This window comes from Acomys minous, assembly GCF_964271855.1.
Source record: "Acomys minous genome assembly, chromosome: 2".
In the NCBI taxonomy this organism is placed as follows: Eukaryota; Metazoa; Chordata; class Mammalia; order Rodentia; family Muridae; genus Acomys; species Acomys minous.
In genome coordinates, this window is record NC_140484.1 from 125,253,202 (window position 1) to 125,266,000 (window position 12,799).

General features: G+C 41.3%; 1 protein-coding gene across 30 annotated transcripts in view; it reads left to right on the top strand.

The window, feature by feature from the left end:
* DLG2 (discs large MAGUK scaffold protein 2) overlaps positions 1-11,777 on the top strand; it is a gene marked incomplete at its 3' end in the record, with an annotated part of 1,901,401 nt that extends 1,889,624 nt beyond the window's left edge. For all 30 annotated transcript variants that reach the window (XM_084767719.1, XM_084767691.1, XM_084767717.1 and 27 more), the window contains 3 exons: positions 744-853; positions 5,074-5,165; positions 7,152-11,777. In XM_084767719.1, the coding sequence (XP_084623845.1) occupies positions 744-853; positions 5,074-5,165; positions 7,152-7,258 (309 nt within the window). The remainder of the gene's footprint in view (positions 1-743; positions 854-5,073; positions 5,166-7,151) is intronic.
* Between the last annotated feature and the right edge of the window lie 1,022 nt (positions 11,778-12,799).

Here is a 12,799-nt window from a genome sequence, read left to right on the forward strand (position 1 = left end):
ACGGACAGCATGCATTTTTCCCCCGTATTGTTGATTTAGGATTGCTTCTATCTACATAAAAATTCTTTTTTCTTGTGTAAAGTTCTCTTAGCCTCAGAATAATAAGGCCATTTCTCCCCAGGAGGTAGAATGTGATGTGGCAAATCATTCTATTTGCTCAGAAATATTTTATGAAGTAGGTCCCAGCACTGAGCATCCTCGGCTCTGGAAGCCAAGTTAAATGAAGTGTGTTATAAAGAAGTAGGCCTTTCATTTATTAACAAACAAGTTCACATACTCACTGCAAGAATCAGCATTCGGCCACACAAAACTGAAGGCAGTGCTTCTGTGTCTGCCTCCTTCCATGTCTGTATCGTGACAGAGTATGCATAAGCGCTGAGCAAATGTCCAGAATTGCTCGAAGCTCCTGTGATCAGCATTCTTCCAGGCTTAACACCGGTTAAAATGTTGAAATGTCTACTCTAACCACCAACTCTGCCCACGCTCAAAAGCTGAGCTTCAGTCTTCCTCTTCATGAATGTTGGGCCATTGTTTAACACTGCTGAGCCTTACTCTTGCGTCCTGTAAAATGCAGTCAGTGATAGCTACCTCACAGACTTCAAATTACTCTTTAAAGTGAGACTTACTTTCGGTCTTTATAAATCCAGAATTTCATACCTTTCTCAAAAACATGATTTATTTTATCTCACTGGACACTGGCCATTTTTCTTGATATTTTAACCTGGTATTTTTCTTTCTACCAGGGCAAACACTGTATACTTGATGTATCAGGAAATGCTATTAAGCGGTTACAAGTTGCCCAGCTCTATCCCATTGCCATCTTCATAAAGCCCAAGTCTCTGGAACCTCTGATGTAAGTAGAAGACCAGACCTCAAGCTCCCTGCTCCAAATACACAGCAAGCAACTGTGGTTTGCTATAGAGGCCTACAGGCTGGAGTGCCAGTGTCGATTGTCGAGCATTTCCCCCTTTAGATACGTGTGTGTGTGTGTGTGTGTGTGTGTGTGTGTGTGTGTGTGTGTGTGTATTAAACTTTGTGTCAGTAATTCTTTGCTATTTTACAAATTGTTCAACTTTGGCATTTTCTGTTTTTTAGTAGCTTCGTTTGATCTAAAAGGTTTTTTTGGGTGGAGAGGATAGTTATTTTAGCATTCATTTTTGCAAATGAGAAAAGACTATCATCTTTGTGTTGTATCTTAACTTTTAGAACAGTTTCACAGGTAAATAATAAGTGTGTGAGTTGTGTTGTTTTGTTTTTATAAAGGGAATAAATAACACTTCAGAATTTTGACATTCTGTATTGCCCTTAGTAGAATTCTGACTCTACTTAAGACACATAGACCCTGGTTTTTAACAGAGTCTTCACTAGTAACATTATATCCTTAATTTATTCATCTCTACCTCTGTCCAAATACATAAGCATTTTTAAAATACCTCTCTTCAAAACACAGTAAGTAAATTAGGCACCTATTCATGATCTGATAGAAAGCCCATCTAGACAGTTTGCATATTAACAGTGAGACTGCTGTAGGTAATGGCAGCAAAGCAAAGAGGCTACAAGCAGAGACATGAAAAGTGGACAAGCTAGGCCAGCTCTTTTCTTTGCCCAAGATCCTTCATATAACCTCAGCACAAATTGCTTGAGCTTCCTAAGATTAAATCTTCACCTATAAACTAGACGTTGACATGTACCTTGTAGAAAGCAAGCTGACCAAGGTCACAGAGGCTCATATAGTCCATGCCATATAACTGTATTCTCAGTATTTACTGAGTATTATAAATGTCATATGGCTATATACTCAGTAAATAGTAGTATTATTGCAAAAGATATGAGGTTACTTTTTATGGAACGTTAACTTAATCTTGTTATTAAAACAAACAAACAGGTTCTATAGAATGCCAGAGATGGCATCAGTGCATCCTAGCTCAAAGACTGCCTCCAGGCAGGCCACCGGAGAATGTTGTTGGACTGAACCATACACAACACAATGTTTATAGAAAGATTGTGCAAACAGAAGGTATTCCCAGAGATGATTGTTTTCTGAAGATATCAGCTACCTGTCAGGTCTCCTCTGAGGATAAAGCTGCAAATGGAACAGTAGCAGTTGGAATGGCAGCTAAAAGAATTAACTTAAAATATATAGTCGATCTCTGGGGAAATCACCAGAGTTTTATCCCGAAAGCAGAGTATATCCCCAAACATAAAGTAGACAAGGGTTTTTTGCCCAAGACAAGGAAATAAAATTAGGAAGCAAGTGTAGAGAACATTAACCACAATCGCCCCATAGAAAAATGTGCCCTGATGATAAAACAGTGTTCTTGTTATTATTCCAATGGCACGTGTTAAACTTCTTCTGTGTAGGGGTATTTCATAAAGTTAGTTAAGTAACTACAAATATTATGTAAAAGTGATTTATAATCTGTAGACCTCTACACAAAGCTATGCAATGTTAACATTAAGAGGAGAAAAGTAATGCTCTTGGGAACAGCATCATAAAAGCTTATTTCAAAAATAGAAATTAGTTCACACAACACAATGGGATGGATGACTTCCTAGGGAAGTAAAGCCTGAGGGACCAAGAGCAGTGGCACATTTAGTCTAGTATGACACTGGGAGACAGCCCATCTGGTGCTCAGTGGAAGATCTACTTCCTTCCATAAGTACCAGATGATTTATTTAGTTCTGCCTTAGGGCCCTGTCACAGGCACTCAGCACCAAGGAAAATTAAGCATGCCAAAGGCTGGATGCCATAATGAGGACAGTGTCTTTGGCATAATTTGCTGCAGCCATATCTGTGGCTCTCTACTGCAATGGCGATGACACTCCGCCTTGTGCGATCTCATTACTAAAGGCTGTTCTTTATGGTTCAGTCTTTCCTAAGGCTTTTGACTTCAGGAGCAATGCTGTCACGAATTGCCCATTCCACAGGAAGGGGCAAAGCTTGGTCAGCCGGAACAAAAGCATGGCAGCTGTCACAACGAGACAGTGACACACCATCACACACATTACTTCTCATGTGCATCAGCCACAGAGCCGATTAGCCAGCACACAGCTGCATCTTGAGAGGAATGTAAATTCAAGGGCATGTAGAAAAGAGAAATTTTCATAATGTGTAGCCTCCTGACTTCTGTGCCTACCCCATAGCAATGAGAAGCTTTCCTGTATCCGTGTACCCTACCACCACCAAGGGTCTTCAGTGGCTTTGTACCCATGATGCATTGTGTTTACCTCTACTTGTATTATGCCACAATTATGTTTATTTGCCTCAATCACCATTTATTCATCCACTCACTCGTTCAGCAATTGTTGAATGAAGCTCATGCCGCAGGCCAGTGAAGAAGCCATAGGCTTCTCCCTCAAGGAACCTGAAGCTCAGGCACGAACTCTAAGGAATACAGCGAATGAGACTATTTCCGCAGTAAAGTTCAGGAAGCATCTACTTTGTACTTCAGCTCTCAGTGACATCCAAACTCACGTACAACTTCTTTCTTCACATAACCTGGTTTCAAAGGAGACCAGGCTTTGGTATAATACGACACCTGTTGGAGGGTGGTTGCAGGAAGGAGCTCAAGCTCTTCCTGTAGAACTCCAGGCCGCTTTAGAGACAACCTCAGGGAAGGCCCCTCACTATTTCAAGCCCTCACAACTTGCCTAGACGCTCTGGGAGGATGACAGTCATTTTCAGGTTAGGAATCACTCAATTCGCTTTAGGGAGGATTAGAAAAATATCCACTTTCCTCCCTCCTTCTTTGTCCTTGGGACTAGCTAGTACTTAACATAACATATGATCAAACAACATTCTTCTCGATAGTTGACGATAAAGCAGACTAATAGAAAAAGACACTCGTAGGCATAACTCTTTTGTAGTTCATTTTCCTATCTGAACAAAAATCAAGCAGCCATCAGAGTTTCTTTTTTTTTTTTTTTTTTTTTTTTTTTTTTTTGTCTTTTCAATACATTTTAACTTACAAAGAGTACTTCTTTGTGTTGATGGGATATGGTGTAATAGTTTAAGTCATAAATATAAATTGTAATGTTCAGATCAGGCTCCACAAGCATTCATCACTTTGAATCATTCTTGAGATCACGCCAAATCCCTACTAGCCACGTGGAAATCGGCAACTAATGGCTATCAACTACATTTACCGTAGTGTGCTATTAAACATTGGAGATTATTCCTTCTATCCGACTGTACCCTACACCTACTAGGCTAGCGATCCTTCTGTATGAAGCTCCTCTATCCTAGCTCACCATTTGACTAAACTGCTCAATTATTAGTCACATCAGTTATTCTATGTCCACTGTAGTTCAGCCCCTCAGGAGACACTTCTGCTGTCGTTTGGGCTTAAGAACAGGAAGTCTAGAGTCTTCATCCCTACAGACCTGTCTCGGCATTTGTAGAGGTTTAGTTAGAACTACAGAATACCTTAGGGATCTGCTCTACTTTCCAGAACACTCCAGAAGCTCTGTGTGTTTCTGCTTACCTTTAGAGGGATGAAGGCAAGGAACTAAACCAAACCAATTTTAAGTGTAGGACCTGAAGACAAACAAGGCTCGTGCTGCCTAACAAACCCAGATACACTTTCCTCTTTCCTCCCTCTGACCACTGCTGGAAGATTGTGTTCAACTCTGTATCCTACATGTATTTTAGAGATGTAAAATCTTCTCAAAATCAAAGAAAGACAACAAAGACATGGCTAAAGGATGATCTGTTTTGATGAAGCACAACCCCAAGGGACACACGAGCACTTCATTTACATACTATAGCGCCCGCTGGAGAGTTTAGTGCTGCACTAGGGACTGCGGGGGATGAAACATAGGCCACAGTCCAATGCTTCAGTCCAATGCTGCACATGATGCCTGTCCTCCAAGAGAGTAAATGCCCTGCCAAGGAGCCCTCAACAGCTGAAATGGTTGCACCAACTAGGAATCCAAAGGGTAGCCTTAACAGCTACTAAGATTGAACTGTGCCCCCTGCAGCACTCTCTATTTGCTGTGCAATTTAAAATTTGGGAGATTTGGTATACTTTCTTTGTGTCATAATATCAAACCCTCCTTCCCCCCCCCCCCCAGGGAGATGAATAAGCGTCTAACAGAGGAACAAGCTAAGAAAACCTATGATCGGGCAATTAAGCTAGAACAAGAATTTGGAGAATATTTTACAGGTAAGTTTCCTTGTCCTGGACACTACAATAAAAGAAGATAAATTGCCTGGTATTGTACTTAGAATAGGCACCATGCCTGGTAAAGCTAGGCCCCAAAACCTTCCTGTTGAGATTGCCTAGTTTTGTTTTGGTTTTGTTGTTGTTGTTGTTGTTGTTGTTGTTGTTGCTTTAAATGCTGTCTGCCTTGCCCATTTCGTTTAGGGCTCTGGATTCTCTCCTCTGAGTTAGCTCGCTCCCAGTTCTCCACTGGCCCTAAACCACAAGTGGTAGATGCCCCTGAGCTATCTCCTGCTATCAAGGAGATCTTAGGCATGATAACTCATTAAGCTATCTCCCTGATATTCAAAAAACTTGAAAATGAACATTTTAGTGATCAAACTGGGCAGAGTCTGCCCTGCCATCTCTGCCTTGAAAACCTGTAGGCCTATCTCTTCAGTCAGGGAGAAACACACAGCACAAGGAGAAACACACAGCACAAGGAGAAACACACACTCAGAGATATTCCAGTTAATGCTGTTGCAAGTCCAATAATAGCTTTTGATTTTTTTTAAAAAATGTCTTCAGCAACAAGGCATTTTAGGGATGGAATATGAATTTCCTGTGGATTTCCTGAGTTCCTTCTTCTTCCCTGATCTCACGAAACACTGATTAAATCCAGAGAGAAGCCAGCCTTGGTGGAGTTTGTCTTACAGCTGATTTACAATGACTTATAAACAAAATATTGAGTCCGAGGTGTAGGTCAGTAGTAGAGTGTTTGCCTGGCTTGCATACAGCTCAGAATTTGACCCCAGCATCCTCCAAAATAACATTAAATACAACAGCTTCCCTCAGGAGATGGGATTTGTTGCAGTTGTTTTGAATACCAGAGGTGGCAGTAGCAACTTTTTTTCCCCCTCAAGACAAGGTTTCTCTGTGTAGTTTTGGCTGTTGTGGGCTCAGTTTGTAGACCAGGCTGGCCTTGAACTCACAGCGATCCACTTGCCTCTGCCAATAGCAACATTTTACAAAAGTTAATATTAAGGTTTCTCTCGGTAATGTGAGAGAAACTTCATTCTAAGAGAGCATCCAGGTGGGGGAAAAAAAACCAAAGAGCTGGAGAAATGACTCCACAGTTATGAACACCTATTGCTCTTCCAGAGGCCCCAAGTTCCATTCCCAGGTGGGAAAATAAATCAAAATCCTGACTATTTGGCTCATAGTTTGTACTCATGGGTAGATTACCATTACTGTGATCTGAAGATTGTTTATGAAACATGAAGATGCAAACTCCACTTGAGTTATAGTTCATCCCGAAGCCTTGTTGGCATATGGGTAGCGCTGATGTGCTCTGGAGACCCAACTCCAAGACAGCATTTATTTAAGGGCAGCAACAAAATGTGCTCAAATCTCCACTGAGAGCCACGTGTTTTAGTAACTTACAATGTCGAGATTTATGTTTCCTCATTTTATGTTCCTTATCAGGTGATCACAGTATAAATAATTCTGTGAGATAAAGATCTTAATTTACCAAATAACTTGGACAATAAATGGGGTTTCTCAGTAAAAGGGCTTCCTTCAAAATTCTTATTATTTCCATGTCTATAAGACTTCAATTTCTGCCTTAACTAAGTGAAATGTAGAAACTCTGGGGCCACATGGGAAGCCTCAGTCTGAAATTGTGGGGTGCTCCTCTCCAGCACCTGGCTCAAAGAGGCAGCCATGAAACAAACAGGAGTGATTCACTGCTAGAACTGCCAACACACACTGAAAGCACTAGGGTTGGACACATTCATTACTGACCTAGGGCATGGAAAGAATGCCCCTTTTAAGCATCACTGATGTGGCCACACTTGCATATAAATATTCAGCATTTTCTTCCTTACTCAAATAGTAAGCCTCCTGTTGAGCTGTCTGTAGCTGATTCAAGCTTCTGTTGGGTGAGAGATCGCTATCTTCACCCCCAAGGGGAAAACCTCCTAATTCTGGGTATTTTTGTCTTTGCAACAGCTATTGTCCAAGGAGACACCTTAGAAGATATATACAACCAATGCAAGCTTGTTATCGAAGAGCAGTCTGGACCTTTCATCTGGATTCCCTCAAAGGAAAAGTTATAAATTAGCTACTGCACCTCTGACAACGGCAGAAGAGCATTTAGATGAACAAAATATATATAATATAATACTTGGAGGCTTTTATGTTTTTGTTGCATTTATGTTTTTGCAGTCAATGTGAATCCTTATGAATGTACAACACAAACTGTGTGAAGCCATGAAGGAAACAGAGGGGCCAAAGGGTGGGACGGAAAAGACATCGCAGTATGCAGGAAGGCTTTGGTTTGCTCAAAGTACCAGGTGTCGGGATGAACCGCTGATGGGCTCTCTGCCCTAGAGACAGGCAGCCTTCTCACCCCAGCAGATGTCCAGAGCTGATTTAGCTGCTGAGCTCTCTGTGGTTTTTGCTTTAAGAAAAGTTGCCAGCACTCAAACCTCAGCAACCTTCCCCTTCCGCACCTCTGTAATTGATACATTCGAATTGTATAACTATGCACATCCTTTGATTTCTTAACAAGCAAAGGAAATAAGGAAAACAGAAAAGAGTCCCTTTGGAAACAACATATGATCAGGGGAGGATGATTGCTTAGTTTCCATGGCTGGCATGTGCAAAGAAAAGCGTGTCGTAAAATTGACAAGTGTGTGGAGGACTAACCTTACTGAGGAGGGCATTCCATCTGGCCTAGCTTTATGATTGTCATTGTCTATTTTGCCATTTATAAGATGAAAGAAGGCACTAAAGATGAGAATAATTTATACAATAAAATATATTAAATGTATAGAAATGAATTTCTATAGGTTAAAAAGTTTTGTGAAATATTTTGTAAAGACTAAAAAAAAAAACATTGAAAGACTAAATGTATGCACTCTCAGCAGATGATCAAATTCAAGAATTTGAGGCTGCACTCTCCCTTTTGTTGCCAATTATCCATTCAGAGCATCTGAGTTTCCTCCAGGTCTGATGAAGACTTCCTCTCACTTAACTCCATCATCACCTACGCACACTAGCACACTAGTGATACACTCTTATGGAACACACTCCTTAATAAGTTGACCTCATGGATACTTTTGGGAGAGATTTTTGTTATAGTTCTTTTTTTAAGTTGATTTCTTTTCAGAGACACACTCATGCAAATAATCAAAAGGGAATGATTGCTTTCCTCTAGTTAAATAGCCTGAGCCAAACACACAAGACAGTCAGACAAGACAGCTCCTAGTTACTTGCATACAGTTAGTTCAAGGACCATTCAGTGTTCTGGCAAACCATAAGTCATTAGGGTTATCTTTTCTTTGTTTCACAGAGCAATTGTTTTGTAAAAGCCCGAGTTGGCATTACAGGGGGAGATCTGTCCTAAGATGCACTATTTCTCTGTAGAAGAGGAAAAAGAGAAGTTATCTGGTCAGGAGTGGTGAGGGATGCACTTTTTTTTGTTGTTGTTGTTTCAGAACATAGGGCAAAGAGCACCACAAGAAAAGGATGATTTATGACTTTGAGCTCAACCAGTTGAATTGCCTTCCTTAGGGCTGCACCTGGACCAAGTTTATTTTTCTAACAATTATACTAATGGTGATTTTAAAAAGAAAAAAAAAAGAAACCTCCCGAAGCCTATAAGCTGAAACATGAGTTAGCTTCCCACTTTTGCGCTGATGGTGACATCAGCACTGGTTCTGCCCAGTGTTCAGAGAGAGACTTTTTAGTGTTATTAATAACCACTCATGTCTGGGTTCTATGCCTGCCCAGATTAAGCCCCATCGCCTTATTTCTGGGGTACATTAAGACCTGGCAGGGATTCTGCCACACTGTGCAGCCAACCAGCACATATAGGCTGGAGAACAAGAACAAAAGACAGCCATCTGAGTGATGGGCTTCTTCTAAGTTAGAACATCAAAGCCTAAAGCTGAGAGTCTCTTTCCAAAATCAAGGGTTGTTTATCTTTTACTAATTACCATGTCTGCCCAGCTGCAGTCACCAAAAATAAACATTAAAATCCAAAATTATGTATCTACCTAAGTCTTGAGGCTGACTTTGCCCATGGAAAGGGAAGCAAGCAGCCATGCATATTTTTTCCCCTCAATCAAAAGTTCAGTTTTCTAGAGACAGCCTTAGAGGGCTCAAAAGATGTGTCCATGTCTGCAACTCACCAGTTCCGGGTCAAGGCCAACTTCCATCAATACTGCTCTCAAGTTTTCTGCCACTAGAATGCCATTCCTGATCCCAGCTCTCCTTACAGGCCGCCATGATAACTTCTTTGGTTTCTCCACTGAGCATGCAACCATTTACCGTAGAGGACTGTCACTAATGAGTAGACGTTTTCTCCAGTTGTGTGATGTGCTTTCCATTTGATAGTATTGCTGTGGCTGAGTACAATCAAATTGAACCACAAACCATTGGTTTTGTAGTAATATAATTATTTATTTTCCCAGTGTAGATGCTTCCAAATTAGCATTAGCACTGATTTTTTATGTAGATTTATATAAATATATATACATATATATTTGCTTGAAGAATCACCAAGCACATTGGTGAGAGGATCTTTTCCTATAGAATTCACTCATCCATTTTGTTGTGTTGTCTTGCGCTTCCCAATGTTGAGGTCTCTATGGCTCCAAAGAACTGGTGTATTTTGCAGCAAATCCGACAACATATGGAAATGGCATGAGAGTCACCCAGATCACATCTGGTGCAAATGCACCTGGAGCCTTGGGCCAGACTGGTGCTAACACTGCAAACTTTGTCCGGAGCTCTCTCCAACCTGAAGGCTCGCTGGGGGCACAGTGTCACCTTCACATGCTGGGCCCTTTCGGAAAAGTGCCAGATCGTGTCACTGGTGCTATTTTTCATGCTCTGGTACAATGTGTAGCACCATGGGGGTCTCAGCTTTACCAAAACTTAAATCCCACCTGTCAGCCAGTTATTGCTGAGGCATTTGCTTATTGCTCATTTCCATGAGATTTGATGGCCTATTATTTGAAGGCCTTTTCTCCCAGACCCAAGTTCAGGGGTTGGCTCTATCCACTTGGCAAGCCCATCCAGATGAAGCTGTGTTCGGGTGCCTCTGTGAGCTGTCTTAGACCCTACTGCCAGCCCTTCAGGACTGAGCCAGGGAGTGTTCTGTACACCGCTGGCTCTCATCTGTTTCTTTGCCTCATTTTTATTACTGTTCCCCTCTCATCACCTGTCATTGTGACCCTCTCTTTTTATCCTTCCTGGGTTGCTGACCTTATCCCTCTTCTCTCTTCTTTCTCTGGCCATCTCTCCTTTACTTCTATCTCCTGTTTCCCTCTTTCTTCCTTTCTCCCACACTTGCCTGCCCTCTTCTATCCTCACATAACTCTGATCATGAGCACATCCCATTCCTTAGTTTTCCCGTCCTAGAAAGGGCTCATTGGCTGATTCAGACAGCAGGTCCACACAATGGACTAATGACACATATACTTGGGGTCACTATTTTACTTACTCAGCCTAGAAAGCAAAGCTGAGTGTGAGGCCCTGACCTGGAGCCAGCCTGCACCACTGCCCTGGCAGTGCTGATGCAAGAGCTGTGGGGCCCCCTGGCACCTGGAAGCCTCTGCCTGGACCCGTCTCCAGGAACCCACTCCCAGCACCCCCCAGGCTGAGGACGCTTCCTTTCAACAGAGGCAAACTTTGGCCCCAACCACTGTTCTCACAAACCTCACTGAAGCCATGACACCGCCCTAGTTTGGAGAGAGATTTCTCCCAATACTTTCTTTTTCCCATTTCCATGTGAAGCCCCTCTGCTTTTCAGCTGGTGATTGCTTTCGTGAGATTGAATGGACTTGCCAGTGACATGACATCTTTTTTTTTTTTCCTGCCTTGGTCCTGCCTAAAATTCCTACAAAAAGCATTTAAGCCAAGGACTAAGGCTAGTTCCTAAATTTATTATACTAATGAGTCACTCCTGGGGAGACATGAGTTCCCTCAAAGCATGTCGGGCACCTCCTATAACAACTGATTTTCCAGGAAGCTCCATAGAGAATTCTGTGGATGTGCATTAATTAATTAAGTGTACGGTATCTATGGTGTGCACACCATGTACACACTTTACATGAGGTATGAGTCAATGTGGTTGGAAACACACACACACTTCAGTCTGTAAATATTCCTCCTCACTGAAACCATTTCTCGTACAGCTGTGCAGTTCCTTGTAGCAGCTGGAGACAAGCTAAGGCAGGCAGAGAATTTAGAGAAAGATCAGCTAAGAGCATAGCATCTCCCTCACGTCTCACAAGGACAGACAGCCAAGCGGTATGGTTGACTCCCAATGGGATGACAAACTTTTCTTCTTTTCAAATTTGTGTTTCCTAAGTGTATCTTAACTCCTGAGTGCACCAGGCTGTACCCATTAGATCCTTTTACTATGACAATTTTGTGCTTCTCTCTGACAGGGTGTTTCTCCATTGAGCTGTAATGCAGAGTGGGAGGGAGCGAGGGAGGGGAAGTTCCTCCTTGCCTGGCTGGAGTTTACAGAGACACTGCACAGCTTACACTCCTGTTAAGTGTAAATATTCAACACTTCCATTCCATTTGTGTAAAAAATAAAGCACACACGATTATAAAAAATCAAGATGTATATTTCATACTCCGTGTGTCCGTGAATATTTATTGCGTTTCCAGATGTCATGGTGGCCCCATTGTAAAGATGCTTGATAGAGTGTTTATAAACGTGTTGTGGTTTTCTTATATAAATATTAAAACATTTTTTACTTTATAGCAAAATTATACTCTTCCAAAGAATAATTTGTGTTATTTCATAAGAGAATCACTCATTTCTATTTTTATCAAATATTACGGGACACTGCTGAGAGAAACTGACAGTGCTTCATTTGCATATTTTTAAATATTTGATTGTCACTGTTCCTGCTCTTAATCAGGATTTTTTTTTTCAAGAATGAATAATGCATTCAAAGTTAGGCTTTCTAAGACATACCTCTATTCAAAGAAAAAAATTCCAGCTATCAGAAAATGCTAAAGACAAGTTTTTTTTTTCTTTATTTGATACTTATGGCACAAAAAAAAGCCACAATGTCATTATACACCCCAGGACCACAAAATATACCAGCACCAAAGATCTGAGGACATCAAAAATGTCATGGGAAGGAATCCAGATCTACCAGTCCTAAATTCTTTAGTTTAAACATACTCCGTCAGCTTTGGGCAACATAGGTGTGAGAGCTGATGGTAAAAAATAAGTTCCTCCTGTGGAAGAGGTGAAAATGTTTCCATCAATGCAATCACTCTCAAATACGACAGGTAGTACATTATTATGTAAATGGAACAGCAGTTCCGGAATCCAGCTCATTTGATCATACCATCCTAGCCATCACTGTAAGCCAACAACAATAATGAATGATGCTGTATTTGGTGCTTAGGGAAAATGGAGCCTCTCGGTTTAACACATTGATGCTGTAAGACCAGCAAAGTGCAAACCTCCGATTGCAACTGTTAATATTCACATAGTCTTGTCTGCTTTAATATTAATGTTATTCTTCATAACAGCAAGATTAATTGCAATAAGTTGATTCAGAAGAAAAAGTCTGGAGGAGGCTCTGACTTTTATGTCCTGTCTCATTTTTACATCATGA